Below are 24,315 nucleotides of genomic sequence, written 5' to 3' on the forward strand. Positions count from 1 at the left end.
GACGCAAAATTTTTCATTGAATTTCTTCTCCTCTTACTTGTTGGATAACATAAAAAAATCATCATCACTAAAGAAATGTCTCGTCCACAAGTTACTGTTCATTCTTTGACCGGTGAAGCTACTTCTGCTGCTTTACCATTACCAGCTGTTTTCTCAGCCCCAATCCGTCCAGATATTGTTCACTCTGTTTTCAAGTCTGTTAACAAAAACAAGAGACAAGCTTACGCTGTCTCAGAAAAGGCTGGTCACCAAACTTCTGCTGAATCCTGGGGTACTGGTCGTGCTGTCGCCCGTATTCCAAGAGTTGGTGGTGGTGGTACCGCTAGATCCGGTCAAGCTGCTTTCGGTAATATGTGTCGTGGTGGTCGTATGTTCGCTCCAACCAAGACCTGGAGAAAGTGGAATGTCAAGGTTAACCACAACGAAAAACGTTATGCCACTGCCTCTGCCATCGCTGCTTCCGCTATTGCTTCTTTAGTCTTAGCTAGAGGTCACAGAGTCGAAAAGATTCCAGAAATTCCATTAGTTGTTTCCAAGGACTTAGAATCCACTCAAAAGACCAAGGAAGCCGTCGCTGCCTTAAAGGCTGTCGGTGCTGGTTCTGACTTATTAAAGGTCTTAAAGTCCAAGAAATTAAGAGCTGGTAAGGGTAAGTACAGAAACAGAAGATGGACTCAAAGAAGAGGTCCATTAGTCGTCTACGCTGAAGACAACGGTATTGTCAAGGCCTTAAGAAACGTTCCAGGTGTCGAAACCGCTAACGTTACCTCTTTAGGTTTATTACAATTAGCTCCAGGTGCTCACTTAGGTAGATTCATTATCTGGACTGAAGCTGCTTTCGCTAAGTTAGACCAAGTCTGGGGTTCTGAAACCGTTGCCTCTTCCAAGGCCGGTTACTCTTTACCATCTAACATCATCTCCACTTCTGATGTTACCAGAATCATCAACTCTTCTGAAATCCAAGCCGTCGTCAGACCAGCTGGCCAAGCTACTCAAAAGAGAACTTTCGTCCAAAAGAAGAACCCATTAAAGAACAAGCAAGTCTTATTAAGATTAAACCCTTACGCAAAGGTCTTTGCTGCTGAAAAATTAGGTTCCAAGAAGGCTGAAAAGGCTTCCGCTAAGCCATCCGCTGTCTTCACTGAAACTTTGAAGCACGATTAAATTCAATAGAAAGATATAAATTATTTATATAAATTTTTTCTCTTTATACTTATAAATTAATCTTTTTATTAAATTTAAAAAAGGTTATATCTTTTGTAAATACCCTTGTTGAATTAGTCTTTCAACATCAGATTGTCTAACAAAAAATTGTGAATCCTTAATCAAATTGAAAACACCATACTCTGTTTGAATTTCTCCCGCATCTTTGAGTACTCTAACATCTATAAAAACATCACTAGGTGGAGTCAACGATCCAGAGATATCAATATCACTTAACGCTCCCACTTTCAAATCTGTTATCAAATCTGCATACTCTCTCAAATATTCTTGCTCCTCATGAGAAAGATCGTTACTATCCTGGTTTGAAGAATCCATACCATTATTTTCCCAAATCATCGAATCCAATGCATCACATCGTAGTCTTTGATACGCTAGTAGACATCTCTTATTTCGCTCAAGACATAATGAATTCACAAAATATTGACATTTCACCACTTTATTTTCACTCTGACTCATAACTTCATTCTCCTTTAGAAACTCAGCATTCTGTTTCAATTGATTAACTTCTGTAATTATATTTCGCACTATCTCATCGTTATACATCGGCAACTTCGTAGCCTTGTTAGGCTTGCCGTTCAATTGTTGTGTTCTCTTGGCTTCTATGACCAACTTATTCGCCAGATCTCCATACATTAAGCACCGTCCTTACTATTCGTTTGGTTCGACTGTCTACCAGTTGTAATGGATACTTGATGAAGTTTCAGATATTTAAAATGAAAATAACGCGCGTCGCGTAAAGTTTTGGTATCGAAGATTATTTTGATATTGATGTTAAAAGTCTCGAAGATTGGTGCTTGGCTACGTTAGTCGAGACTGTCCATGAAGACGTATAGTAGACGAGGTAGGTCGGCACCTGTGATTTCGTATTCAAAGTTGCGAACGCCAGATTTCTCATTGAGTGACAATGACGATCAGGATCTGAGTGACGACAGTTTCGACGGTGGTGACGGTAATGACGTGATAGATGAATCTAACGATAGCGCTAAAACTGAAGTTGAAATAATTATATCCTCTAAAGCTGCTTTTATTGAGGAAGCTGCTGAGTTGGAATTAACCACGGACAAGAATGACCCCCCAGATAATGAATTGGAGACTGTGGACAATTTGCATACTACTGAGGAGATTCAGGATCAGGATGATCATTTGATAGCATTTGACTTCATGGATTCCACGAAAAAAGTGAAAAGGAGAAGAACAAATTACAAACGTACAACAATGGATGTCGATAGTGAAGACAATAGTCCCATAAGTAAAAAAACTTCCACAATGAAGAAAGTTGTCGAGGATGTCGACGATTTTTTATCTAATCTGAAACCATTTAATGAAGAGTATCTTCAAAAAATGATAGAAAATGAATTATTAAAAGAGACAAACGATCAAGATTGCACTGAAGCTGACAATACAATCAGTTCACAAAGAGTTTACAATAACAAAAGAACTATATTACATAAAACGAATGAATTTGAAAAAGATGTTGCTGATGATGATGAAAGTGGACAGCTAGATGAACATGAAGATGGGCATAGTGATCGAACAATAAAAAACGACGTCACGTATCATTATAACGAATTGAAAAATATGGGGTCCTCTATTAAATATCAGGAAGATCTAGAATTTTTAACATTCAATGGAAGTACAGATATGAAAATTTCTTCATTTGCTTCAAAATTGCTTAATTTTATATATGCAATTGACAATGACCAAAGCTTTCTTGAGTACATTCAAAAAAATCACGAATCTAAACTGCTAGATTGGTGTTTCACTAAAAATGTGCTAGATATTCCTGAATTACTGGTACTACAGGGGGCATTAATGTATAAGTTGAACATTAAACTTGCCGATAATAATATTCATAAAATTGCCAATTTAGGGGCATTTTTAATTGCATTGAGTAAGATTGAAGGTATCCCAAACAGTTCAAAGATCTTTAAAAGCAATAAGCTTTTGAATTTAAGTTATCAAGATTATTTGGAAAAACGTAATATTGGAGAAGATGGGCTTTTTTATTCAATCAAACTCTGGGAACGATATAATACTGCATTCAAAGGGTCACATCCGACCATTAAAAGGCTACTTGAAATTATAAAAAAAGGTGATATCAATATTGCTTTTCTAATTGTTTTAGAAACAGTATTATCCTTAGTTAACTTTCGAAATGAAAGAGTTTCCATCAATTTATCCAAAACAGTCGGTCCGCTAGTCACAAATTTTAATGGTTTCAAGGAAAACGACAAGTATGTTAAAAATTTGATATTGTTAACTAACGAAGATACTATTCTGGTGAAGATCCCACAGGGAGAGAAAAATAGTATATTCCTTAATTCATTCAATTTTGTATTATCAAACATAAATGAGGCAGAAAATCTTGATATACTCTTATTGCATCTAGGATTGTGTCTCAATGTTATCAATGAATGTGATGGTTCGATACGGAACTTGGACCAGCTGTGCTCAACAGCTGGAGAAATTATAATGAGCAATCACGTTAGGATAACGAATAAACTTATGCGAGGATTGATTTGTCTCAATCTTACTTTTCTGATTAAACTAGAACCAAGCAATAAAATTGATGATGAGATGAAAACGCAATTGACTCATGAATTGAATATATTCGAGGAACAAACGGGCATTTTCAATAAAAGTATTAACGAAAAAGTCAAACTTGCATTAAAAAAAATATTATATAATTAATTATTTATTTTTAAAAAAAATTTTGAGTGGATATCAAATATGTGTATTTAAATATTAGGTTTCTTTATCTAATTAATGACAGAATGGGACATGTTTAGCATACAGAATTGGTTAGACCTCTCGTCCAGGCGTAGGAGCCTAAAGTAATTACAACAATGCAGTATCCTACAAATATGCTTACAAAATAGTATACTAGCATTGAGCGGAATGGCAATTTGTAAGCTTCATTGATGAAGGTACTGATTGTACTTAAGCAACCACAAAACCCAGTCCCTAGGGCTGTTGCTACACGGCAAGCTGTCTTTGAATGAGCCACAGGAATGGCAGAGTGGAAATGTTGTTTACCATGTGTTACAAGCGTAATTATCGATAAAACTAATGTAGCAAAAATATTTGCAATGAAAGTACCAATTGGGAAAGTTTTACTCAGTGGGTTAGCATAAAGTGATAGGTAAAATCTTAGAAGCGAGCCAAATATACCAAATAATGGACCTAAAGTGTATCTAGCTCTTGCGTAATTATTGTATACACAAACTAGCACAATAAGCAAAGCAATTAGGGGAATTGCTAAAATGTATAATAGAGTATCTAATAATCTTAAAAGTCCACTCATCAATTTATTGGGAGGAAAAGTTTCCGTCATTTTTGGTTTTGATTCAAATTTATGATTTGGAGACGATTGTGACTCATCTGTATCTGAATCTTGGACAGGGATTAATTTGCTAGTGGAACAGTAGTACACTAAGACATCAGAAGCCAGCTTTCTACCAAATATTAGACTAGACATGGAAACAAATAACTGTAAGATCACAACAGATAAAAACTCCATAATACCATATGCTCTGTTTGGAAGTTTTGTACTGTTCTTTATATTTGACGTTGTCAAACTAGCAGAGTGTTCAAAGATTTCGATCATCATTGTTGAGAATGAAGAAACAGAACCACAGTAACCAGTTGTCAATGCAACAAATAAGTCTGACATGTCACCTGAGAACCAGGCGTACTGTTTATCATTTAAACCTTGACAGATACCCATGATCATACATGCCACAAAATTACTCCAAATGACACTTGATGCAGCGACATATGAGTAACTATAATTAGATAGTTGGGTAATACCTTCTCTTGTGAAAGTACCTAATATTGTAGCACTAATGTATACGGAAAAGAAGTGTATCCTCGATTTCCATAGTGATGATGATATTTGGAACATGGTACAAAATCTAAAGATACCCAAAGCTCAGGAAGCGAATGAATGGTATTTGGTGATTATTTTGGATAAAGCAACTAAATGATGTCAAATGGGATCTTGAAAGTACCATAAACAGTTGACTGTGTGATGCATCTTCTATTTGTTTTCAACTTTCCTAAAAAAAAAATTTTCGATATTGATCGGCATGCCAAGAAATTATTTTATCTGCATCAAGAAGCGGTTCCTGAAAGTTTGCCCAAAATGGGATCGATCTTTTAAAATGGCAGGAAAGAGCCCTGGAAAGAGCTCTGTCTACCGCAGGGCTGCATGAACAGTGGGATAGTTATTGAGCATTGTGCTGAGCAGTGTGCTGAGAAGTGTGCTGAAAAGTGTGCTGAACCCTGGAATTTGGACAGTTTGGCGGATATTCTCAGTTCGCCAGCACTACAACTAACATCTGTCTGCAGCAACGCAATTGTCCCTAAACAATACAAGGGTTCAACACATTCCTCGTGCAAAACCCAGTTTGCCTCTGTTTGAAACCTCTCTTCGGCCGCTATGTGATTCTTACTTGTTCTCTTACTCCCCAACACTAAAATGAAAGCAGCCCCAACAAATTCAACTCTCTTGCCTTCGAATCAGTCTCTTGAACTCGCCGTGATATCTGCTCATCCTTCTGAAGCACTTCATTTAATCTTCTAGCTTTGGACTATTTTCTTGCCTCTACTTGTATAAACCTTTGCCATTTTATATTTTGTCAGTGGAATACAATCTTTGGATCAACAAAACATATTAGCCGCTGAATAACCAAAGTGTTCATTTAGAAAGCAAAAAGAAGCCAACTAGGAGTATTATAAATGATGAGAAGTGCTACAGCCATTACCAGTGACCATGTTGGAATTACAGAAGCAGGCACAAGGAAGAGGGCCCATACTTTCCATCCAAATAGCATAAGCCTACTCAAAAACCAACTCACTACTCTGGATCTTAGTCGGGAAGAAAGCACTGTTGATAATGAGACTACTTTTGCAGACGTTATGTTGGAACATTCTGATACTGGATCAGCTGAAGGCTATGAGGAACAAATTGTGCATTCTACTTCTTGCCAAATCATCGAGGAAAACGATCAAGAAAGTGAATTTACACCTATGTTACAATACCAAGAGGATCCAGCTGATGAGAGCATACAAAGTTTAACAGTACAATTCAATGAAACTCGGGAAGATTACTTGTCACAGGCAAATGCCGATGAATTGATTGACCTACAGTTGATGAATGACGAATCTGTCCCATGCCGGAACATAGAGGAACAGGAAGCCCCTATGCAAGCAATACATATACCTTTAAAAGATCTAATATACAGGACTAACAAAGAGTTCTATAATATAGACTCGAATAAAGTCAAATTCAAAGCCGGATTAACAAAGAGAAATAAACAATTGTTGCCCAGTCTTCACCCTAAACTCGCTCCAGGGAAACAATCCAAGTAGCTTACACATGGCTATTATTGAAATATTCTTACAACTTTTTTATTTACCTTTTATTGAAATTACATATTATTATCAATCCCATCGTCTTCCCCTTCCACATTCTCCTCTAACTCATTATAAAAGTTCTTCCAAAGTAGACTTATACTTTCAAATTCTTTTCCAACTGCGATAGAGTTTTCTAACGATATATTCAGTTCGTTAAGACCATTCAGTATCGAATCCATAGTATTATTTATATCCTGCAATATCACATTTCGTTGCTCTAAGAAATACTTGTCTGTACTACTCAATTCAGTTTTGCTATCGCTGTCCTCGACTTCAATATTGTGACTTGGTTCTATAAGGTTACTGGCACTCATCTAAGCTGTATTGTTCTCGTGTGTTTGAATCAATTTTATTTCACTTCTTTGTTAGTAGATTGATTCAAGAACTACTTTTTTTTGAAGTAGAACGCGTTCAGATGTCAAAAGAGTAAAAAACACAGTGTCTATGAGTACCAGTATAACTCAGTTCCATTTTTATGAATTGTTCATTTTATTGTACGCTTCTACTACTGGCGTATTTCTTCTAATATCATTATTAGTACTATTATTATTATTATTATTATTATTATTATATAGTTACACATGCAATATGAATCGAAATTTTTAGATTGATTACTCAATCACTAATATCGCTGTCGTTATTATACCTCGGTTCAATATCAAAGATCAACTCGTACTTTCTCCATTTCTTACGTAATTTGCTATCGGGGTCATTAAATTCATTTTCTTCCTCTTTATCAAAATCATCCAACCAATCCCAATTTTTGTCGAATGTTTCATGTTCCTTTTCCAGAAGTTCCTTTAATTCTTCATCATTAGAAGGTATGGGTAAATCTCCTGCTAAATATTTCCAAATATTCACTAAATAAAATTTTAGAGACTTTATCCCCCTAACAAAACCAACATCTTCCAATTCTTGGTGATGTGGTGGAATATTTAACTGATTTAATCTGATACCTTCCTCTAAGTCTTCTTTCGTAACACACTTCGCAAAATCAATTAAATTGACTTTGATTTTGAGCTGTTTCTTTTTATTATCAGGTTCACCATCAAACATTAATAATAAGGATGCGCCATATAATCTGAAGCCTTTCAAATTCGATATTTCTGTAGCCAATAGATCTAACTGCTTAACTATTCTAGGTATTTGCCTTACAATACTCTTGGTACTAACACCATCATATAAAAATCTAGCTAGAACTCTCACAAATTGCCACCCTATTTTAACACGACGTCCAAAATATTTATCTCTCTTTATATAATAAGATTGATTCCAAAGCTTAATACCACAGATACGTACACCCAGTTTTCTTGATGTAGTCTTCAAACATTTACTTCTTTGAGACCTTTGTTTGGTAGCACTTGCATCTACGCCGTATTGTCTAGTGCCCATCTTCAGATCAAGGGCACATGGTTTATTCATATGACGAGTCAAATCTTCTAAAAGAATAAACTTCGAGACAATAGTATCCGTATGTTCTTCAAAAGTAATGGATTCTGGTGGAGGCGTTGTATCTGCTCTAACGAATGAGCTTGCTCGGGAGATATTTGTATCTGCTTCTTCTTCGTCACACTGTTCCAAATTTTGCGCAGATACATGCTGTGATCTTGATCTTTTATGGAACTTGGATGATGACAAGGTCTCTCTGAGAGATTCCTTTTTATGAAATTGCTTTAAATCCATTACTGAATGGGAAGCATCAATAGCATTGGATATAGATTCTTTCAAGGATTTTTTCATTAGTGGACTTCCGAGTTGCTTATCTAGCTCTTTCAAAGAAGCATTCGAATCTTTTCTTGTAGAAGGAACTTCTTGATTGGAGGAAGTTGAAGCCGATCTGGTTTTCTTTCGTATATATTTACCTGATACAGTTCTTGTTGGTATTTCAGTACAGTCCACCATACCATCTTTTTTCACACAAATTGGTGCAAATACTTCCTGCAAAATAAGATCCTTTAATTTTGTATTGAGTAAAGTCGACCCAGAGTCACGCCTTTGATACGCATCATTGGTATTATCCCCAGTGTTATTATTGCTGTAGCCTCTTGGAGCAGCATCTGTTTCGCCATTTGACATACCCTTGAATGATAAGAAACTATCATCACGGAAAGAATCTACCGGCGAGATGTTGGCATAGCGGCCCCATAAGGAGTCAGGAATAATATGCTTGTTGTCATCGATTGTTACTTCTGGTAATAGATCATTACAATAATTACGATAGCCCTTCACTTTATTTTTTGGTGATGAAGCCTCTCCGAGGGTGAACGAATGCACATGCTCTAACGGTGAACCTACTTGCTCACCGCAAGTACTTTTATGTTCTGCAAAATTTGAGGTTGCTGATTTATTGTAGTCATTGAATTGTGATATGATTGATTTCTTCTCTGAATTTACAGTATTTTCGTTTGTTTGAATATATTTAGTACTACTTAACGCACTTTTAGGAACCTGATTCAAGAAATCCTGTCTAGAGCGAAAATGCTGCCTAACATTTAAGACGCCAATGTAGCGGGGCATAAATTGCAGTAACTTATTGTTGGTAATTTCCATTGTCTCGTACCATCTATTTTCTCTTTTCATCAAAGCTTTACAAACGGCTCTCTTAGAAAATCTAAAAATTGCCGTATGGCCCCCCACTTTATTAGTAAAAGGTTGTAATTCGACAGCCAGTGGGTATTCATTATCATCGACATCATCGTCCACTTCCTCTTCCTCTTCCCCTTCGTCATCTGCAAGTTGTGCGTTTTCATCTTCTTTATTTTTTGGTTCATTGGTACTTTTCTTTTCAAAAGCTGATGCAGTAATGGTAGGATTTTCGCCGGTACCGTTAACTTTGTCTTCATTATCATAAATTACTGTATCTAGGTCTATTTTCTTCAAAAATGCAGTATCTGAGTCACTTGGAACATCGTTAAGCTCTATATCATTGGAAGAGATCTTGGTTGTTGATTTTGATTTATGAGGATAGTATGTGGCGGAGGAAACAGGCTCAAGTGATAAATCATCATTATCGATAGGATCTCTATGTAAATCTGTCTCATGTGCCTGTGAAGCCATTTGAGCGAATATATCCTGGTCTTGTTTTGTATATGATTTTTCATTACGCCGTAGTTCATTCTCTGGGTATTTACCAAAATCTATAGAGGGGGCGTTTATATTATCATTTTCATCAGCATCAAGTTCTTCTTCGAAGTCCATCTCTTTTACACTCGTGAGATCTTCGTTGCTATTATTTCTGATGCTAGTGAACTCTGGATTATTACTAGATATACTATCATCATCTCTAAAGATTCGTAGGTATGTAGAAGCTTTTCTTCCGTGTAGGACATGGTCTGTTGAACCACTGTCTGATGCATTCAAGTCTTGTAATGCCATGGTATTTTGATCTCTTACGAGTCCCTTCGAATGCTGTGTGCCTTCCATTATGCGTTTATGCCAATATGAATGATATTATTATGGATATGAAGTCAAAAAATATAAAATAGCAGCGAATATGAACAGAATGATATTGTACACTTATCAAATAAGTCTTTTAAAAATGGTGGGTAATGCAAGTAAAATTGAACGAAGTCCTAGTTTATAAATATGCAGATAAATAAAGAATGCCTTATTCAACTATCCTTTTGGTTGTGAATCTTCTTATTGCTCGTGATGAACAAGTCAAAATTTAATAAAATGAAAAAAAAGAAAGAATAAAAATGTAGAATAGAAGTAAATTATTGAAAGCTATTGCTTGTTATTTGACATGTAAGGAAACGAAGATAGTGATATTTTATTGAATATAGACACTACGATATAGGTTCGTCTTTTTCTTCTCCTCCAGTCTTCTCTGCTTTTTAATCAGAACTTAAAAAACAAAATACTATAGTGGTAACAGGCACTTGCTCTTTAAACAGTTTATTTGCTAACTTCTTGACTTAACCAAAATGTGGCAGTGACAGTTGTTTATTAAATGAAATCAAGAAAACCCATTATTTAGAAATTAAAAAAATTAAAAAAAAAAATCACTACCCGGATATTGTTCAACTCCGTCCGGGTTACAATACAGTAATATTATTCATTTATTGAGGTAGCTATTCTGTATAGAACGGGGGGTTAAGACTTATAGTAGTGGGTGGGGACGAAGGGCATGCGTGTTATCTCAATGGGGAAAAGTTTCTTTCTTACTTGCACGAGGTGTTTGGTGCCGATCTTGTGCTCTCCATTCTTCACGTAGGCCTGTCCGATATTGATGCTTAGACATGGTGATACACTCCCAGAAGTGACTTGTCCGATTTCTGTTATCCCATCGTTGTTAAATATAGTAGCGCCATGTCTTGCAGCGGGGCTAGGAGTGTCACCTGAGAATTTGAACCCGACTCTGACCCATTCGTTTGTTTTGTTCTTCAACTGGTCTATGATCTTATCATACCCGTTAAACTTTAACCTGTTCTCTGCAAGATCTCTTCTATCCTTGGCAATGAGCCATTTCAAACTTGCCTCCACTGGCGTGGTGTTTTCGTCCAATTCATTACCATAGAGACACATGCCTGCCTCTAGTCTGAGACTGTCCCTACCGGCAAGGCCAATAGGTTTCACTTGCTCGTTTGCCAGTAGATCACTTGCGAAATCTGGGGAAACAGATTCGTTGATGGCAATTTCAAACCCATCTTCCCCCGTGTATCCACCTCTCATGACGTTAATATTAATGTCACTATGATCTTTCAAGGGGAACACTTGTCTTTGACCAAAAAATAGTTTATTTAGGTCACCTTCAACAAATTCTTTCAACACTCTTGATGCTGTAGGACCCTGTAGTGCAATCAAACTCTTGTTTTCAATGGGTTCCCAGACGATATTGCAACCTGGTAACCTGTCACGGATCTGTTGACTAATGAACCGGGAGACCTCATCACGTCTTGATGCATTACTGACAATTGCAAACCCATTTCTTTCCCTAACAATAATTAGATCGTCAATTATACCTCCTTGATCGTTTAAGAGAACACTCAATTGACCACTCCCCTCCTGCAACTTGCTAAATTTACTCGGAGTAACCAAGTTCAACAACGCAATGGCATCGGTGCCCATTAATCTGCTTTGTAACATATGAGACACATCGAATAGTCCTGCGTGCTTTCTTGTCCATAAATGCGATTGCACATGGTTCTGAATATTGGGATACAGTAATGGCATCTCATATCCCGCAAATGGAACCAACTTGGCTTCTAAATCCACATGTAAATCGTACAATGCGGTCTTTTTAACTGCAGCATTCTTGGTTAGGAATCTCTTACTTACTCTCAACATGACGTTTACCTTACTCTTCAGCGTTAAGTAACGTATAATCGCACAAGTTCTCTTTACTTATACAGATATATACTAAATCCTATTTATAAGTGAGCTTCCATTGATAAGATAAGGAAGTCATTTCCAGTTGCGCGTGAGAGATGCAAAATAAGAGAGAGAAGTCAGAAATAAATGGGATTCTAGTCACGATAAATCATAGTATCTACTCTTCTCGAGATCCAGACTTTCCGCTTCAAAGTCCCAAAGTGGTAAAATCTTCTTCTTGGTGTCTATCATGAAGTTCTCGCCGTGACTACTGGCTTTGATCTGTTCGATGACTTTCACTATACCATCGAGAATAATGACACTGCCGACGCTTTCGTTGGAGCTAGGTATAATCAGATCCGCATGCTTTCTTGTGATTTCGATGTACTTTTCCATTTCTGGTCTCAAACAGTCCATGTATTCTGTGATGAGTACTGATAATTCCTCTGGGGTTTGTACGTTTCTCGTATGGATCAAATTTATCAATCTCTTGTCGTTGTCACTGTCTAAAAACACTTTCAATTGGGAAATCCTGTTGATATTGGCATCATATAGGGCGTAACAGCCACATAGAAGCACAATCTCCACTGGATCATTGTTAGTGACACTAGAATTTTCTTCATCAGACGTGTTGGGGTTCATAGACACGAGTGAGTTTGAGTTGGGATCAAATAACATACAATCTTCATTAATATCTTCATATATGGCTTCGAAATCGTAGTCATCTTCACTGTATGTCTTATCCTTTCTCTTCGATACAAGTTCGTCTAAATCAATGATTCTAATTTTCGCAGAGGTGAAGATTTTGCTCAACTTTTCTTGTAATTCTGTGGCAATTTTAGCAACACCAGTGGCATGTCCACCACCAATCGAGACGATTATCCTACCAATCATCACGCTACTTATCTATAAAAGGTGCACTATTTATTGATCTTGGGTTTCAATACTAAAAGCAATTTTTCAAGCTCATCGCAAATTTTCTCAAATTTTCAAGGCATTGAAAAATTCATACGTAGTGTAGAACCTACAAATTTGATTGAGCAGGTACAAATCCACTGTCCAGGTAGTTCATGTCATTTAATAGGGAATCTGATCAGAAGCTGAAGTTCAAGACTTCTCAAAAGCTTAAAGTCTCGGCTAGCTTTGAGTCCATGCAATTAAATCCTTTACTATTGCAAGGTATTTATAGTAATGGGTTCGAAGCACCTTCTGCTATTCAATCGAGAGCCATTACTCAGATCATATCAGGTAGGGATGTCATTGCACAGGCACAATCTGGTACTGGTAAGACAGCTACCTTCACTATCGGAATGCTACAAGTTTGTAATTTCAAGAGTAGCGAATTACAATGTTTGATTTTATCTCCAACCAGAGAATTAGCCTCACAGATCAATCAAGTGGTATGCAACATTGGTGATTATCTTAATGTCAAGAGTATGGCTGTTGTTGGTGGTAAGACTAGTGCTTCTTCGAGTAAAAATAAAAATGATCTAAATTTATTGCGAAACAACAAATGTCATATTGTTAGTGGGACGCCCGGTAGAGTATTGGATCTGATAAAGAGACAAGTGATAAATACTAAAAAAGTGAAAATTTTAGTGTTAGATGAAGCAGATGAACTGTTGGCCGAATCTCTAGGTTTCAAACAACAAATTTATGATATCTTCACCAAATTGCCAAAAACTTGTCAAGTAGTTGTTGTAAGCGCTACAATGAATAAAGACATTATTGAAGTGACCAAGAAGTTTTTAAATGACCCTGTTAAGATCCTTGTGAAACAGGATCAAATATCATTGGAAGGTATAAAACAGTATCACGTCAATGTAGATAAAGAAGAGTGGAAATTTGACACTTTGTGTGACTTGTACGACTCGTTGACGATAAATCAATGTGTGATATTCTGTAATACAAAGAAAAAAGTCGATTGGCTTTCATCGAAGTTGTTACAGGCTAATTTCAGTGTTGTGTCGATGCATGGTGATATGAAGCAAGAGGAAAGAGACAAAATCATGAACGATTTTAGATCTGGCCATTCCAGGGTCCTGATCTCTACAGATGTCTGGGCCAGAGGTATTGATGTGCAGCAGGTATCTTTAGTCATCAATTATGATTTACCGGAAAATATGGAAAATTATATTCATCGTATAGGTAGATCTGGTAGATTTGGTAGAAAAGGTGTTGCAATCAATTTTGTAACCAAGGATGATGTAAAATTGCTGAAACAAATCGAGAGGTTCTATCGTATCAAGATTAAGGCAATGCCTGCCGATTTGTCACAGCTGTCATAAAAGCACTTTGTAGACATACGCATAGAAAAGCACGATATATAATAAAAATATTCTGTCTGATACGAACTAATGAAGAGTGAGTTCCTGGTGGACATTATAGACAGTGCAAATGCACTAGACTGGCAGTCGTAGCAAAAAAAGAAGATGGAATAGAGTATGATCCAACAGAGGTTTGAACTCGGGATCTTCGCCGCGGAAAGGCGACGTCTTAAACCACTACGGTCCATTGGATTTGGTTCATAGTGGGGTCTTTCTCTCTATTTATTGGGGAACTGGGTTAATTAGCCCGACCACCTACGAGTTACAAGAGGATGCCACTGTGTAGAAGCAGAAGAAGCAGGTGCAATGTGCGCCTTTTTCTGTAGTAATTATTTTTCTGCATATAAGTAGCTGATTTAATCGTATTTTCATGGGAGCAATAGTCCTGCAAGAATTTTGCTTTCGTTGAACTATATATAGCGTGACACTATATCTTTCTTACGCGTGTGGCCCACATGAAGGTGCACAGTGCACTGTTTGCACTGACAATGGCCGTCCAATTGTCCTGTCGCAAGCATGTCGCTCCAAGTCGGACAACTCTCCCACAACACACACTGCAAATTCCACAGCACACACTGCCAATTCCACACCGCATACCACCTGCAAAGAGCATTTTGGAAGGCCCACCAGCCAAAAATTCCGTCGCCCAAACATTTCAGCCTGTGTTACCCGCACTTGATTTTGTTGATTGTATTTTTTTTTTTTTTCATTTCTTTTCAGAATTCTAAATTTGCTGGATCTCGAAGGACGGAAAATTTTTTAAAAGGCAAACGATATTTACATGCCAGCAGTTACGCAGTGTTTGTGCAGTTTAGTATTGGAAATAGCCAGTACTGTGTACTTGATTTAAACTTGGAGAATGTTAGATATCAACCAATTTATTGAGGAAAAGGGTGGTAACCCAGAATTAATCAGACAATCTCAAAAAGCTAGAGGTGACAGCGTTGAAATTGTAGATGAGATCATTGCCCTTTATAAGGACTGGGTCAAGACCAGATTCGAATTAGACGAATGTAACAAGAAAATGAACAAATTGCAAAAGGAAATTGGTTTGAAATTCAAGAACAAAGAAGATGCTACTGAACTATTAGCTCAAAAGGATAAGATCGTTGAAGAAAAAAAATCTCTGATAGAAAAGGAGCAAGTTGAGGACAACGATTTGAAATCTAAGGTCAACCAAGTCGGTAACATTGTCCACCCATCCGTTGTTATCTCTAATGATGAAGAAAACAACGAATTGGTAAGGACTTGGAAACCAGAAGGTTTAGAGGACGTCGGTCCAATTGCATCTGCCACTGGTAAACCAGCTGCTTTATCTCACCATGAAATTCTATTAAGATTAGACGGTTACGATCCAGAACGTGGTGTCAAGATTTCAGGCCACAGAGGTTACTTCCTAAGAAACTACGGTGTCTTCTTAAATCAAGCTTTAATCAACTACGGTTTAAACTTCTTAGCTAAAGAGGGCTACGTACCATTACAAGCCCCAGTTATGATGAACAAAGAAGTTATGGCCAAGACTGCCCAATTATCTCAATTCGATGAAGAATTATACAAGGTCATTGATGGTGAAGATGAAAAATATTTGATTGCCACTTCTGAACAACCAATCTCTGCTTACCACAGTGGTGAATGGTTCGAAAGTCCACAAGAACAATTACCTATCCGTTACGTCGGTTACTCTACTTGTTTCCGTAGAGAAGCTGGTTCTCACGGTAAAGATGCTTGGGGTATTTTCAGAGTTCATGCATTTGAAAAAATTGAACAATTCGTTTTAACTGAACCAGAAAAATCATGGGAAGAATTCGATAAGATGATTGATCACTCTGAAGAATTTTACAAATCTTTAAAATTACCATACCGTGTTGTTGGTATCGTTTCTGGTGAATTAAACAATGCTGCTGCCAAGAAATATGATTTAGAAGCATGGTTTCCATACCAAAAGGAATACAAAGAATTAGTTTCTTGTTCCAATTGTACTGACTATCAATCTAGAAACTTAGAAATCAGATGTGGTATCAAGAAGATGGGTGACAGAGAAAAGAAATACGTCCACTGTTTGAACTCTACTTTAAGTGCTACCGAAAGAGCCTTATGTTGTATTTTAGAAAACTACCAAACTGAAGACGGTTTAATCGTTCCAGAAGTCTTAAGAAAATACATCCCAGGTGAACCAGAATTCTTACCATTCGTTAAAGAATTACCAAAGAACTCCACTTCTAACAAGAAGAAATAATTATAGATAACTGAACTCAATTTTTGGAGGGGAAAAGTCGTTTTCTATCTATTTATATTATCTATATAATTAATTAATCACATTGTTACATCTAATGATAAATGGTAAATGAATGATGAACAAGTGAGTCACACGAAATACACACTTGCTATGAAGTAACCTGTCTAACTATAATGACTTCATGATCAAGATCGATGGAGCCAGTTAACGGTGTCAAAGGTTCATTGACATCTGAACTTGATGACTCTTTGTCACCGTCATCATCTTCGTCGCCAGCATAATTATCATCTTCGTCGTCGTCGTCATCAGTGTAATTATAAAAGATAGAAGAAGTGTCACTGTCAAGCGATTTCATTATTGTAGCGGCGTCAAGGTAGGAAAAATGACTTTCTTCTTGCAATTTCGAGTATATCTTTTTCAATTCTTCCGTTGTGTAGTCATCAAAACAAGTGCTGTGTCTCGTGGGAAGTAAGGCATCAACTTTCTCGTCATCCTTGAAATGTAATATTGTGAATTTTTCCTTTTGACTTAGACAAGATATGGGATCTCTTATGTTGGAAATGCATTTGAAATCTGACATCACTGCATCCCAATTTTCAACGTTGAACGTTTCAGTTTCCTCTATTTCCAATTTTACGTCGAGATCGCTCCTATTTTTTCTTTTTAACTTCCTCTTGATTAAACTTGATATACTGTGTGTACGTTTTCTACCCTTATTCATTCTATTATTCAATTTGTGTCTGAGGCTGCGTGTTGTTTCTAAGAATGCAGAACTTTCGTGTGTATCGCGTGAGGTATCCACTTCTGGCAAGTGTTCCTCGATACCTTGATAGGTAACTTCATTTTCAGCAGAAACAGTGGATGCCATTAGTGATTTGTTATTAATTGGTGCTGTTCTAATAGCTGGGAAATTTTAAAACTTTTGCTGCATCTTCTATTAGAGACGCTGTCGTTTTTCGCATCACGACGCAGACCACACAGGAAACCACAAAACATTAAAATAGTGGACACACTTGAATTATGCTATACGCTACATATCTATATATATTAAACAACACTATAATGGAAGCACTCAAGGTCAAAAGACGTATCATCACGTCCATATCCAGGGCAAGTAAGCACCAATTCTCAGATAGATCGAGTGCCTTTCTTTGCAAGTATGAATTAAGAAGATATAGTAGTCCAGACGACTGAACAAACATAGTCTTGCACCACAGACATGAGACTATGAACTTGACGTGCCACTCACTAGTGTTACAAACAAGAAATCTTCATTCATTCAATGATTGCGTCAGAAGTCACGTTTTTATTTTACCGTCCATTTCTGTTTGACTGCTCGTTTCTCGTTCCATCCGTACATCCAACACATCCGGACCTCCGCTATTCAAAAGTTCAGAAAAATTTCAAGCTTCGTGTTTTGCGTCCCTCTCCGTTGCAAAAACAGTTATGGAGGCCCGCACGCAAAAAAAATCGATCTGGGTCTCTCCATTCGAAAGTTTCAGGCGGACCTCCGCAGCTTTTCCAGACAGAACGCATTGCCCTCCTCGGCAGAGTTGCCGTGCTGGGCCCTGTCTAAGATTTGTTTCACGAGGCGAGATTCTCTCAACAAGGCAACTGACGGGTGGCCTTCTCATCAATGCACAATCACTGTGTTATGGTCAATTCTGAAAATTAATTTTGAAAAATCATAGTATTAAGAAGTGTAAGGTTTTAAACACAGGTCTTATTATTAGCGTGTAATACAGAAGCTAGGAACTAGTAAAGATGTCTACTGAATTAACTGTTCAATCTGAAAGAGCTTTCCAAAAGGTATGATATACAGCATTACAATACAAAAGAGGTGAAACTTTAGATGGAAACAAAGATGATAATCGAAACCACTGCTCTGATAGCTTTAAAAAGAATAATCAAATCAACTATCCCACAAATAAGCACAAGGTACTGAAAACACACTGTAGATACTGAGATAGAGTGGATGCATCGCCAATATTTTTTTTGAATATTTTGATAGTTTTATCTTCGAAAGTTTGCCAACTTAACCAAGTACTTTTAACAACAGAGATACTAACATTTCTTATTATCATTATTATTATTATTATTATTATAGCAACCACACATTTTCACTAACCCAAAGTTCAAGACCACCAAGAGAACTAAGAGATGGTATAAGAACATCGGTTTAGGTTTCAAGACCCCAAAGACCGCTATTGAAGGTTCTTACATTGACAAGAAGTGTCCATTCGTTGGTTCCGTCTCCATCCGTGGTAAGATCTTAACTGGTACCGTTGTTTCCACCAAGATGCACCGTACTATTGTCATCAGAAGAGACTACTTACACTACGTTCCAAAGTACAACAGATACGAAAAGAGACACAAGAACGTCCCAGTCCACGTCTCCCCAGCTTTCCGTGTCCAAGTCGGTGACATTGTTACTGCTGGTCAATGTAGACCAATCTCCAAGACTGTTAGATTCAACGTCGTCAAGGTCTCTCCAGCTGCTGGTAAGGCTAACAAGCAATTCTCCAAGTTCTAAGAACTTTTAAACAAATAGCCTATTTATCTGTTTAATATTATTTTAGAATCAATGAAATTGTTTAAAAACCATTTATAATTTTTGTATAATGTATTTTTGAAAATATAAATTCAATCTCTCAATTTATTTAAACTCTTGCTTTGCCTTTTTCTATTTGAAAGTGCAAGAGTTATTATTGCTCTGCAATGTAACATACACCCTTACGTTCGTTCTTGATAAATTACAAATACATTATAAGAAAAACGTATATATACAAATATAAAAACAACTATTCTACATGAGAATATAATTCGACATAGTTAAAACCTTCGACGAAATTAATCAACAGACTAAAACTCTTATTCAGTTTACTTTCTCAAGTGATACAGGTATTTGATTATCTAGGAGTGACAATAATTCCTTAGATATTTCATTGATATTTTTTTCTTTATACTGTTTGATCATGCTTCTCAATTTCTCGTACGTCAATTTCAGTTCTAACCCAGTCCAAGTGGAGTCTGTTTTTAATGCAGCCAATTCATCCCAGTCAACTTGAGAATCTTCTGTAAAACCTAAATCTCTCAATTTCTCCAGAATCCATCTTTTATCCATATCAGATATGCTTTGAATTTTTTGCAACGCCTGCTTTTTAACAAGTTTATTCCATTTATAACGACATTGAATACGTGACCTGCTACCACCCATACGTTCACTAACGACTGTCCAATTGATAATATCTTTAAAACTTGGTTTGCCAGTTACTCTTCTACCTTTTGGACCTCTATTCAGTATATGCTCATTATTATGATCTTCCTCTGTAAGAGCACCATTTTGTCTCCTCTCATGATAGCGTTGACCTTCTTCTAATAATTCGCCTATGACGTTTTTCAATAATTCTTCTTCTTCTTCAGACCATTTATTTGAAGCTCTGTTGGTACCACACTTGATATAATTTCTCCAACGATCTCTACAATCTTCAGGCATTCTTCCTAAAATTTTACCAATTTCAGACCATTGCCCCTCTTTTGTTATACATAATTTCGCCAATTCATCATCTTCCTTAGGAGTCCATTTACCACGTTGCTCAAAGATATGGTATCTTCTACGGACATGCTTATAAATTGACGACCTCGTTCTATAAGGTAACACTTTGCAAATATTTATCCAGAAATCATCCTTACGACGACCATTAGTCCAAATTCTTTCACATGTTTGTTGCCTGTCATATTTCTTGATCTTACTGTACTCTTCAATGAAATTGTCTAGCGCCGCCTCTTCTTGCGCATCAAAAGCTTTACCACTGCTTTGTGTAGTTGCACTTATTAATTCTGAAGCCTTCGATGCGGCATTTTGTAGTAATTGATTATCATTATCTGTCTTTAATGATACTTCGGAAATGGACGACACACCTCTCGGCAAAACGTCAGCATATTGTTTAGCCAAACTTTGTTGTTTTGCCAATTCTGCATAATCCTTAGCTGCAACGTCTTCTACACTTACAGCGATACCATCTCCTCTATCTTCACCTTCTGGCGCCTTTTCTTTATTTTTTTCCTTGTCAGTGATGATAGACTCGTCTTTAGTTTGTGCTTCATTCGCCTTAGTGGCCTCCTCTTCTTCAGTATTCAAATATTGTTGAAAATCAGGATGCTGAGCAATAGAATCAGTATCTATAATGGCTTTACGAACCAACTGAGACTGGTTTGAAGCATCCCCAGTTTCGGATTCATCATCTAGAGTAGCTAATTCTGGATCCACAGCTAATTGCAATTTCTCCATTTTCTTCTTACTCTTTCTCTGCTTTGATTTTTGTTTCTTTTTCTTAGATGATATTTCATCATCACTCGAAGCCTCACCAAGCTTATAAGGTCTCTTTGACTTTCTACCAAGCGCGTAAGCAGCTGCCACTGCTGCCATTGCCACCGATTCAGAATCATTATGTGCCGCTCTTGAGTCCACATGAGGGAGATCCTCTTCCTCGTGTCTCAAATACCAGCTCATATCGGCAGAATTATCATCATTAGCGTTCGAATTAGCCACATTTTGCCTGTGTTCTTTATCTTCATCTTCATCTTCATCACGATTTTGGAACTCATCACGAACATACTTGAAAACTGCCTCTTCCACAGTTTCAGCATCATGCTGATGACTCAAATCAGCAGCATTATCCTTAACCTCCTTAGATTTATCAGTGTCAGACGCCATTTATAAAAATACAACCTTAAATTTTGTTTACCAGCTTATTAGTCCCTTCTCTTCAAAAAGATTACAACAATTCGTTTCTCCTTTGAAGCTATACTAGTCCAAAACTAACTATGAATATTCACTGATCTAACGTAGTATCAAATACCAACTATATTTATTGACACTTCGATGCTCAGTTACCTGGACTTTAACCTGTCTTTTGAATTTATGTAATTCAGGGTAATAATCTACTAAAAACTTGTTTATAATTTTACAGATCTTCCTCTTCTTTTTTAATTTCTGGATGCGAAAAAAAAAATTTGATGCAGCTTAAAAAGGAATATCGTTATCAACGATACGAACCGGGTAACATTACATATAACAGTGAACCCGCATCACTTACTCCACATGTTGTAGTCTATCTATCGATCTATGTATGTGAGCGGACGCCATACGGTTGTCTGATGCTTTGTATTCATTATATACATGTTTAGATACCGAGAACGAAATGGTGCCTTCCAGTTTTCTTCATTAGACTGGGGGAGGTGGTGCGTGTGCCTGGTAGATTCTCTCGGAGGAAGAACGATACTGTTTCAATAAAGTGGCATAGTTTGCAGGGTCGTATGGTTCAAAATCTCTAGTGGAGTTTGCCAATCTTTGGAAGAACCTCTGCACTATCCCAATGATCTCTGCAAGACAGTCCATGGTTTCTGTCATGACTGACAAATTCTTATTCGTCTTCATAATATTAGTGGTTCCAGGCTCACATATGGAGGACATGGCATAGTTATTGAAATTTTTCAATACATTATAGCAGAGTTTCTCAAAATATGCTAGGTACAAAGGTGGCAGATTCGTAGCCATGATAAGCAATTCTCTGATTATATCAATTGCGGTCAATAGAGAATCACTTGCTACAAAAGTTTTATCACCAACAACAATAGATTTCCTGTTACCTGCTGGCTTTTCAACACCACTTTCGTCTTCTTCTTTCTCAGCCGTCAATTCTGACATATTCGTCCATGAAATTGGATCGATATCTACACATATTACAATATCATTAACTCTCTTTTGGAAAAACGGACTCACAATAAATGGCACCCAATTTTCAAGTTCAATCTTCTTTTGAATCAATCTTATATTCTTCGGATCGCAACTGGAAATGTAATGTTTGATCTGAGATGTAAGTACATCACTCAAATATTTCGTTAAAAATTCACCACTAAGAGATTCACAATACTGTATAAATAGCACCACAATGGAAAACAGTTTTAAGAAATACTCTGCACTTAAAGTAGATGTTATCTCTCTTCTTACAGCAATGATTTTACCCATACGTAATTGTACAATCCTCATCGTTTCATTAATTCCCACTCTTATATCTAGTTGTGTCAACATATTATGATAGTTTTCAGCTGTATCCTCATCATCACCCTTTGAAGACACTTCTTTGAGTGCAATATCCAGTAACTTTTTTTGGTGAACATTTAATCTCTTTAATGCTACACTCAAATGTGTAAAAATATTAACCAACATTTCTTGAAATTCTGCCGGCGTCTGTTCTCTGATTAATTTTGAAAGCTTTGTACCACTTGAAACAGGCTGTGGTGTTGAAGATTTCCCTGAGATACTCTCCGTACTGGCGGAGGCAGGTACTTCCACAGGAATACTTTCATGGGGTAAATATTTCTTTATTATGGCTTTCAAAGCAACCACAATTTTTTCCTGATAGAAGCTAAATGCACTCACCAGCTCTTCACAGTTATTCAATTTTTTTATTAATTCAGTTATCTTGTCTTCCAATTCACGGTCAAAATTTTGTATCAATTTTTTCTTGTCTGCACTATACCCGTTTTGTAATTCATCCAATGCCTCGTTAATATCTATATTTTTATAGCTGTTTCGTAAGTCATCAAGCAATATCTCGGATAATTGTAAGGAATAGTTACCACCAATCTCTATTTTCATGTTGGTTAAGAATTCCCGTGTCTCTACCAAAGCGGGTACAGTTCTCAGGTTTGCTAACCTGTAAGGCCACGATTTAGTCCATTTCTGCACTAAAGTATCATCAGAATCATCACCTCTTATCAGTAAATCAATAGATTTGATCATTTGTAGACAAAGGTCTAGCTTATCCTGGGCATAGTTTTCTTTACATTCTTCAACTTTTTCTAAAACTAGTTTAACTTGCAACAAACCCTGTTCTAATTTCTCTACATTTTTGCGTTTCAATAACTTCTTGATATTCTCAATCTTCCTTTGTATCGTTTCATCATCAATTGTATGAATTATTTTTGAGAATTCATCTAATTCTTCCATTGTCAAGGAAATTTTGGATTGAATACTGTCTACTTCACTTAATGCCTGAAAAAACTTATGGGATGATTTTGATATTTCTTTCACTAATAGTAGCTCCACTGAATCAAGGTAGTCATTTAATTTATCCTTTAAATCAATAAAACCATCATCCCTTTCCCTTCTTGTAGCATCCTCATCACCTGCCATCAAGGTTAAATCCAAGTTGAACCCATCAATCACTTTTTTGAAAGTTCTTTCATTATCCAATTGGAACACTTTGTCAAAATAAAAGTCAGGAACCTGTTTAATTAACTCAGAGTCATTTCCCTCTTCCGCATTGTTCAATTGCCTCATTTGCTCCACTCTTTTCAAATCTACTCTACTTGAAAATATTGCTACTTCATCCTTAACATCTTTGACGTAGTTCTGCAACTTATCTTCCCAGTTATCAGCAACTTCATTCCTACTTAATGTAACCAAAGGTATATCTAGTGCTGTAGGTGATCGTAGCCAATTCTTATTTCTTGTATTCATTATCACCTCGAAGATGGAATTGTTGCCCAATGGAGAGTAGTTCATGGATCCTGATTTAGAATTCATTGAGAATCCAAATCTATGGTTCGTTGTAGTAGTTGTGGTCGTTGTGGTTCCTATACTGAGTACGGACTCAAAACTCCGCCTTATGTTGCCTTCTGGAATAGTAGGTGTGGAACCATCATCAAGTTTAATCTCTGGCACTTGTTGAGACGAAAACATGCCCAAAACAGAGTGCTTTCAAGCTAACTTTTTTTGCTGTATTCATC

At 36.8% G+C, this 24,315-nt stretch overlaps 15 protein-coding genes and 1 non-coding gene across 16 annotated transcripts; 6 read left to right on the forward strand and 10 right to left on the reverse strand.

Annotated features, from left to right (window-relative positions):
- Positions 1 to 75: 75 nt before the first annotated feature.
- Positions 76 to 1,164, forward strand: KAFR0E01070 (60S ribosomal protein uL4; the record flags this gene model as incomplete). The annotated part of the gene is made up of 1 exon (XM_003957347.1): positions 76 to 1,164. The coding sequence occupies one exon, from the start codon at positions 76 to 78 to the stop codon at positions 1,162 to 1,164; it is 1,089 nt and encodes a 362-aa protein (XP_003957396.1).
- An 84-nt stretch (positions 1,165 to 1,248) lies between these two features.
- PSF1 (DNA replication protein PSF1) lies at positions 1,249 to 1,857 on the reverse strand (the record flags this gene model as incomplete). The annotated part of the gene is made up of 1 exon (XM_003957348.1): positions 1,249 to 1,857. The coding sequence occupies one exon, from the start codon at positions 1,855 to 1,857 to the stop codon at positions 1,249 to 1,251; it is 609 nt and encodes a 202-aa protein (XP_003957397.1).
- Positions 1,858 to 2,043: 186 nt separating this feature from the next.
- On the forward strand, positions 2,044 to 3,915 carry RAD61 (Rad61p; the record flags this gene model as incomplete). Its single annotated transcript, XM_003957349.1, has 1 exon — positions 2,044 to 3,915. One exon carries the CDS (start codon positions 2,044 to 2,046, stop codon positions 3,913 to 3,915), a length of 1,872 nt encoding a protein of 623 aa, XP_003957398.1.
- Positions 3,916 to 4,009: 94 nt separating this feature from the next.
- Positions 4,010 to 5,128, reverse strand: KAFR0E01100 (FluC/FEX family fluoride channel; the record flags this gene model as incomplete). Its single annotated transcript, XM_003957350.1, has 1 exon — positions 4,010 to 5,128. The coding sequence occupies one exon, from the start codon at positions 5,126 to 5,128 to the stop codon at positions 4,010 to 4,012; it is 1,119 nt and encodes a 372-aa protein (XP_003957399.1).
- An 839-nt stretch (positions 5,129 to 5,967) lies between these two features.
- HED1 (Hed1p) lies at positions 5,968 to 6,597 on the forward strand (the record flags this gene model as incomplete). Its single annotated transcript, XM_003957351.1, has 1 exon — positions 5,968 to 6,597. One exon carries the CDS (start codon positions 5,968 to 5,970, stop codon positions 6,595 to 6,597), a length of 630 nt encoding a protein of 209 aa, XP_003957400.1.
- Positions 6,598 to 6,656: 59 nt separating this feature from the next.
- DAD1 (Dad1p) lies at positions 6,657 to 6,956 on the reverse strand (the record flags this gene model as incomplete). Its single annotated transcript, XM_003957352.1, has 1 exon — positions 6,657 to 6,956. The coding sequence occupies one exon, from the start codon at positions 6,954 to 6,956 to the stop codon at positions 6,657 to 6,659; it is 300 nt and encodes a 99-aa protein (XP_003957401.1).
- Positions 6,957 to 7,257: 301 nt separating this feature from the next.
- Positions 7,258 to 10,065, reverse strand: KCS1 (inositol polyphosphate kinase KCS1; the record flags this gene model as incomplete). The annotated part of the gene is made up of 1 exon (XM_003957353.1): positions 7,258 to 10,065. The coding sequence occupies one exon, from the start codon at positions 10,063 to 10,065 to the stop codon at positions 7,258 to 7,260; it is 2,808 nt and encodes a 935-aa protein (XP_003957402.1).
- A 672-nt stretch (positions 10,066 to 10,737) lies between these two features.
- Positions 10,738 to 11,931, reverse strand: GCV1 (glycine decarboxylase subunit T; the record flags this gene model as incomplete). The annotated part of the gene is made up of 1 exon (XM_003957354.1): positions 10,738 to 11,931. The coding sequence occupies one exon, from the start codon at positions 11,929 to 11,931 to the stop codon at positions 10,738 to 10,740; it is 1,194 nt and encodes a 397-aa protein (XP_003957403.1).
- A 183-nt stretch (positions 11,932 to 12,114) lies between these two features.
- Positions 12,115 to 12,849, reverse strand: DAS2 (putative uridine kinase DAS2; the record flags this gene model as incomplete). Its single annotated transcript, XM_003957355.1, has 1 exon — positions 12,115 to 12,849. The coding sequence occupies one exon, from the start codon at positions 12,847 to 12,849 to the stop codon at positions 12,115 to 12,117; it is 735 nt and encodes a 244-aa protein (XP_003957404.1).
- Positions 12,850 to 13,025: 176 nt separating this feature from the next.
- On the forward strand, positions 13,026 to 14,243 carry FAL1 (ATP-dependent RNA helicase FAL1; the record flags this gene model as incomplete). The annotated part of the gene is made up of 1 exon (XM_003957356.1): positions 13,026 to 14,243. One exon carries the CDS (start codon positions 13,026 to 13,028, stop codon positions 14,241 to 14,243), a length of 1,218 nt encoding a protein of 405 aa, XP_003957405.1.
- Positions 14,244 to 14,400: 157 nt separating this feature from the next.
- Positions 14,401 to 14,476, reverse strand: KAFR0Etrna6G. The gene has a single exon. It is a non-coding gene; the product is annotated as a tRNA-Gly (tRNA).
- Positions 14,477 to 15,141: 665 nt separating this feature from the next.
- SES1 (serine--tRNA ligase SES1) lies at positions 15,142 to 16,518 on the forward strand (the record flags this gene model as incomplete). Its single annotated transcript, XM_003957357.1, has 1 exon — positions 15,142 to 16,518. The coding sequence occupies one exon, from the start codon at positions 15,142 to 15,144 to the stop codon at positions 16,516 to 16,518; it is 1,377 nt and encodes a 458-aa protein (XP_003957406.1).
- A 148-nt stretch (positions 16,519 to 16,666) lies between these two features.
- Positions 16,667 to 17,386, reverse strand: KAFR0E01180 (uncharacterized protein; the record flags this gene model as incomplete). Its single annotated transcript, XM_003957358.1, has 1 exon — positions 16,667 to 17,386. One exon carries the CDS (start codon positions 17,384 to 17,386, stop codon positions 16,667 to 16,669), a length of 720 nt encoding a protein of 239 aa, XP_003957407.1.
- Positions 17,387 to 18,282: 896 nt separating this feature from the next.
- Positions 18,283 to 19,051, forward strand: RPS11A (40S ribosomal protein uS17; the record flags this gene model as incomplete). Its single annotated transcript, XM_003957359.1, has 2 exons — positions 18,283 to 18,327; positions 18,626 to 19,051. The coding sequence occupies 2 exons, from the start codon at positions 18,283 to 18,285 to the stop codon at positions 19,049 to 19,051; spliced, it is 471 nt and encodes a 156-aa protein (XP_003957408.1).
- Positions 19,052 to 19,393: 342 nt separating this feature from the next.
- On the reverse strand, positions 19,394 to 21,235 carry NSI1 (Nsi1p; the record flags this gene model as incomplete). Its single annotated transcript, XM_003957360.1, has 1 exon — positions 19,394 to 21,235. The coding sequence occupies one exon, from the start codon at positions 21,233 to 21,235 to the stop codon at positions 19,394 to 19,396; it is 1,842 nt and encodes a 613-aa protein (XP_003957409.1).
- A 510-nt stretch (positions 21,236 to 21,745) lies between these two features.
- VPS54 (Vps54p) lies at positions 21,746 to 24,268 on the reverse strand (the record flags this gene model as incomplete). Its single annotated transcript, XM_003957361.1, has 1 exon — positions 21,746 to 24,268. One exon carries the CDS (start codon positions 24,266 to 24,268, stop codon positions 21,746 to 21,748), a length of 2,523 nt encoding a protein of 840 aa, XP_003957410.1.
- Positions 24,269 to 24,315: the final 47 nt, after the last annotated feature.

This window comes from Kazachstania africana, chromosome 5, assembly GCF_000304475.1.
Source record: "Kazachstania africana CBS 2517 chromosome 5, complete genome".
Taxonomy (NCBI): Eukaryota; Fungi; Ascomycota; class Saccharomycetes; order Saccharomycetales; family Saccharomycetaceae; genus Kazachstania; species Kazachstania africana.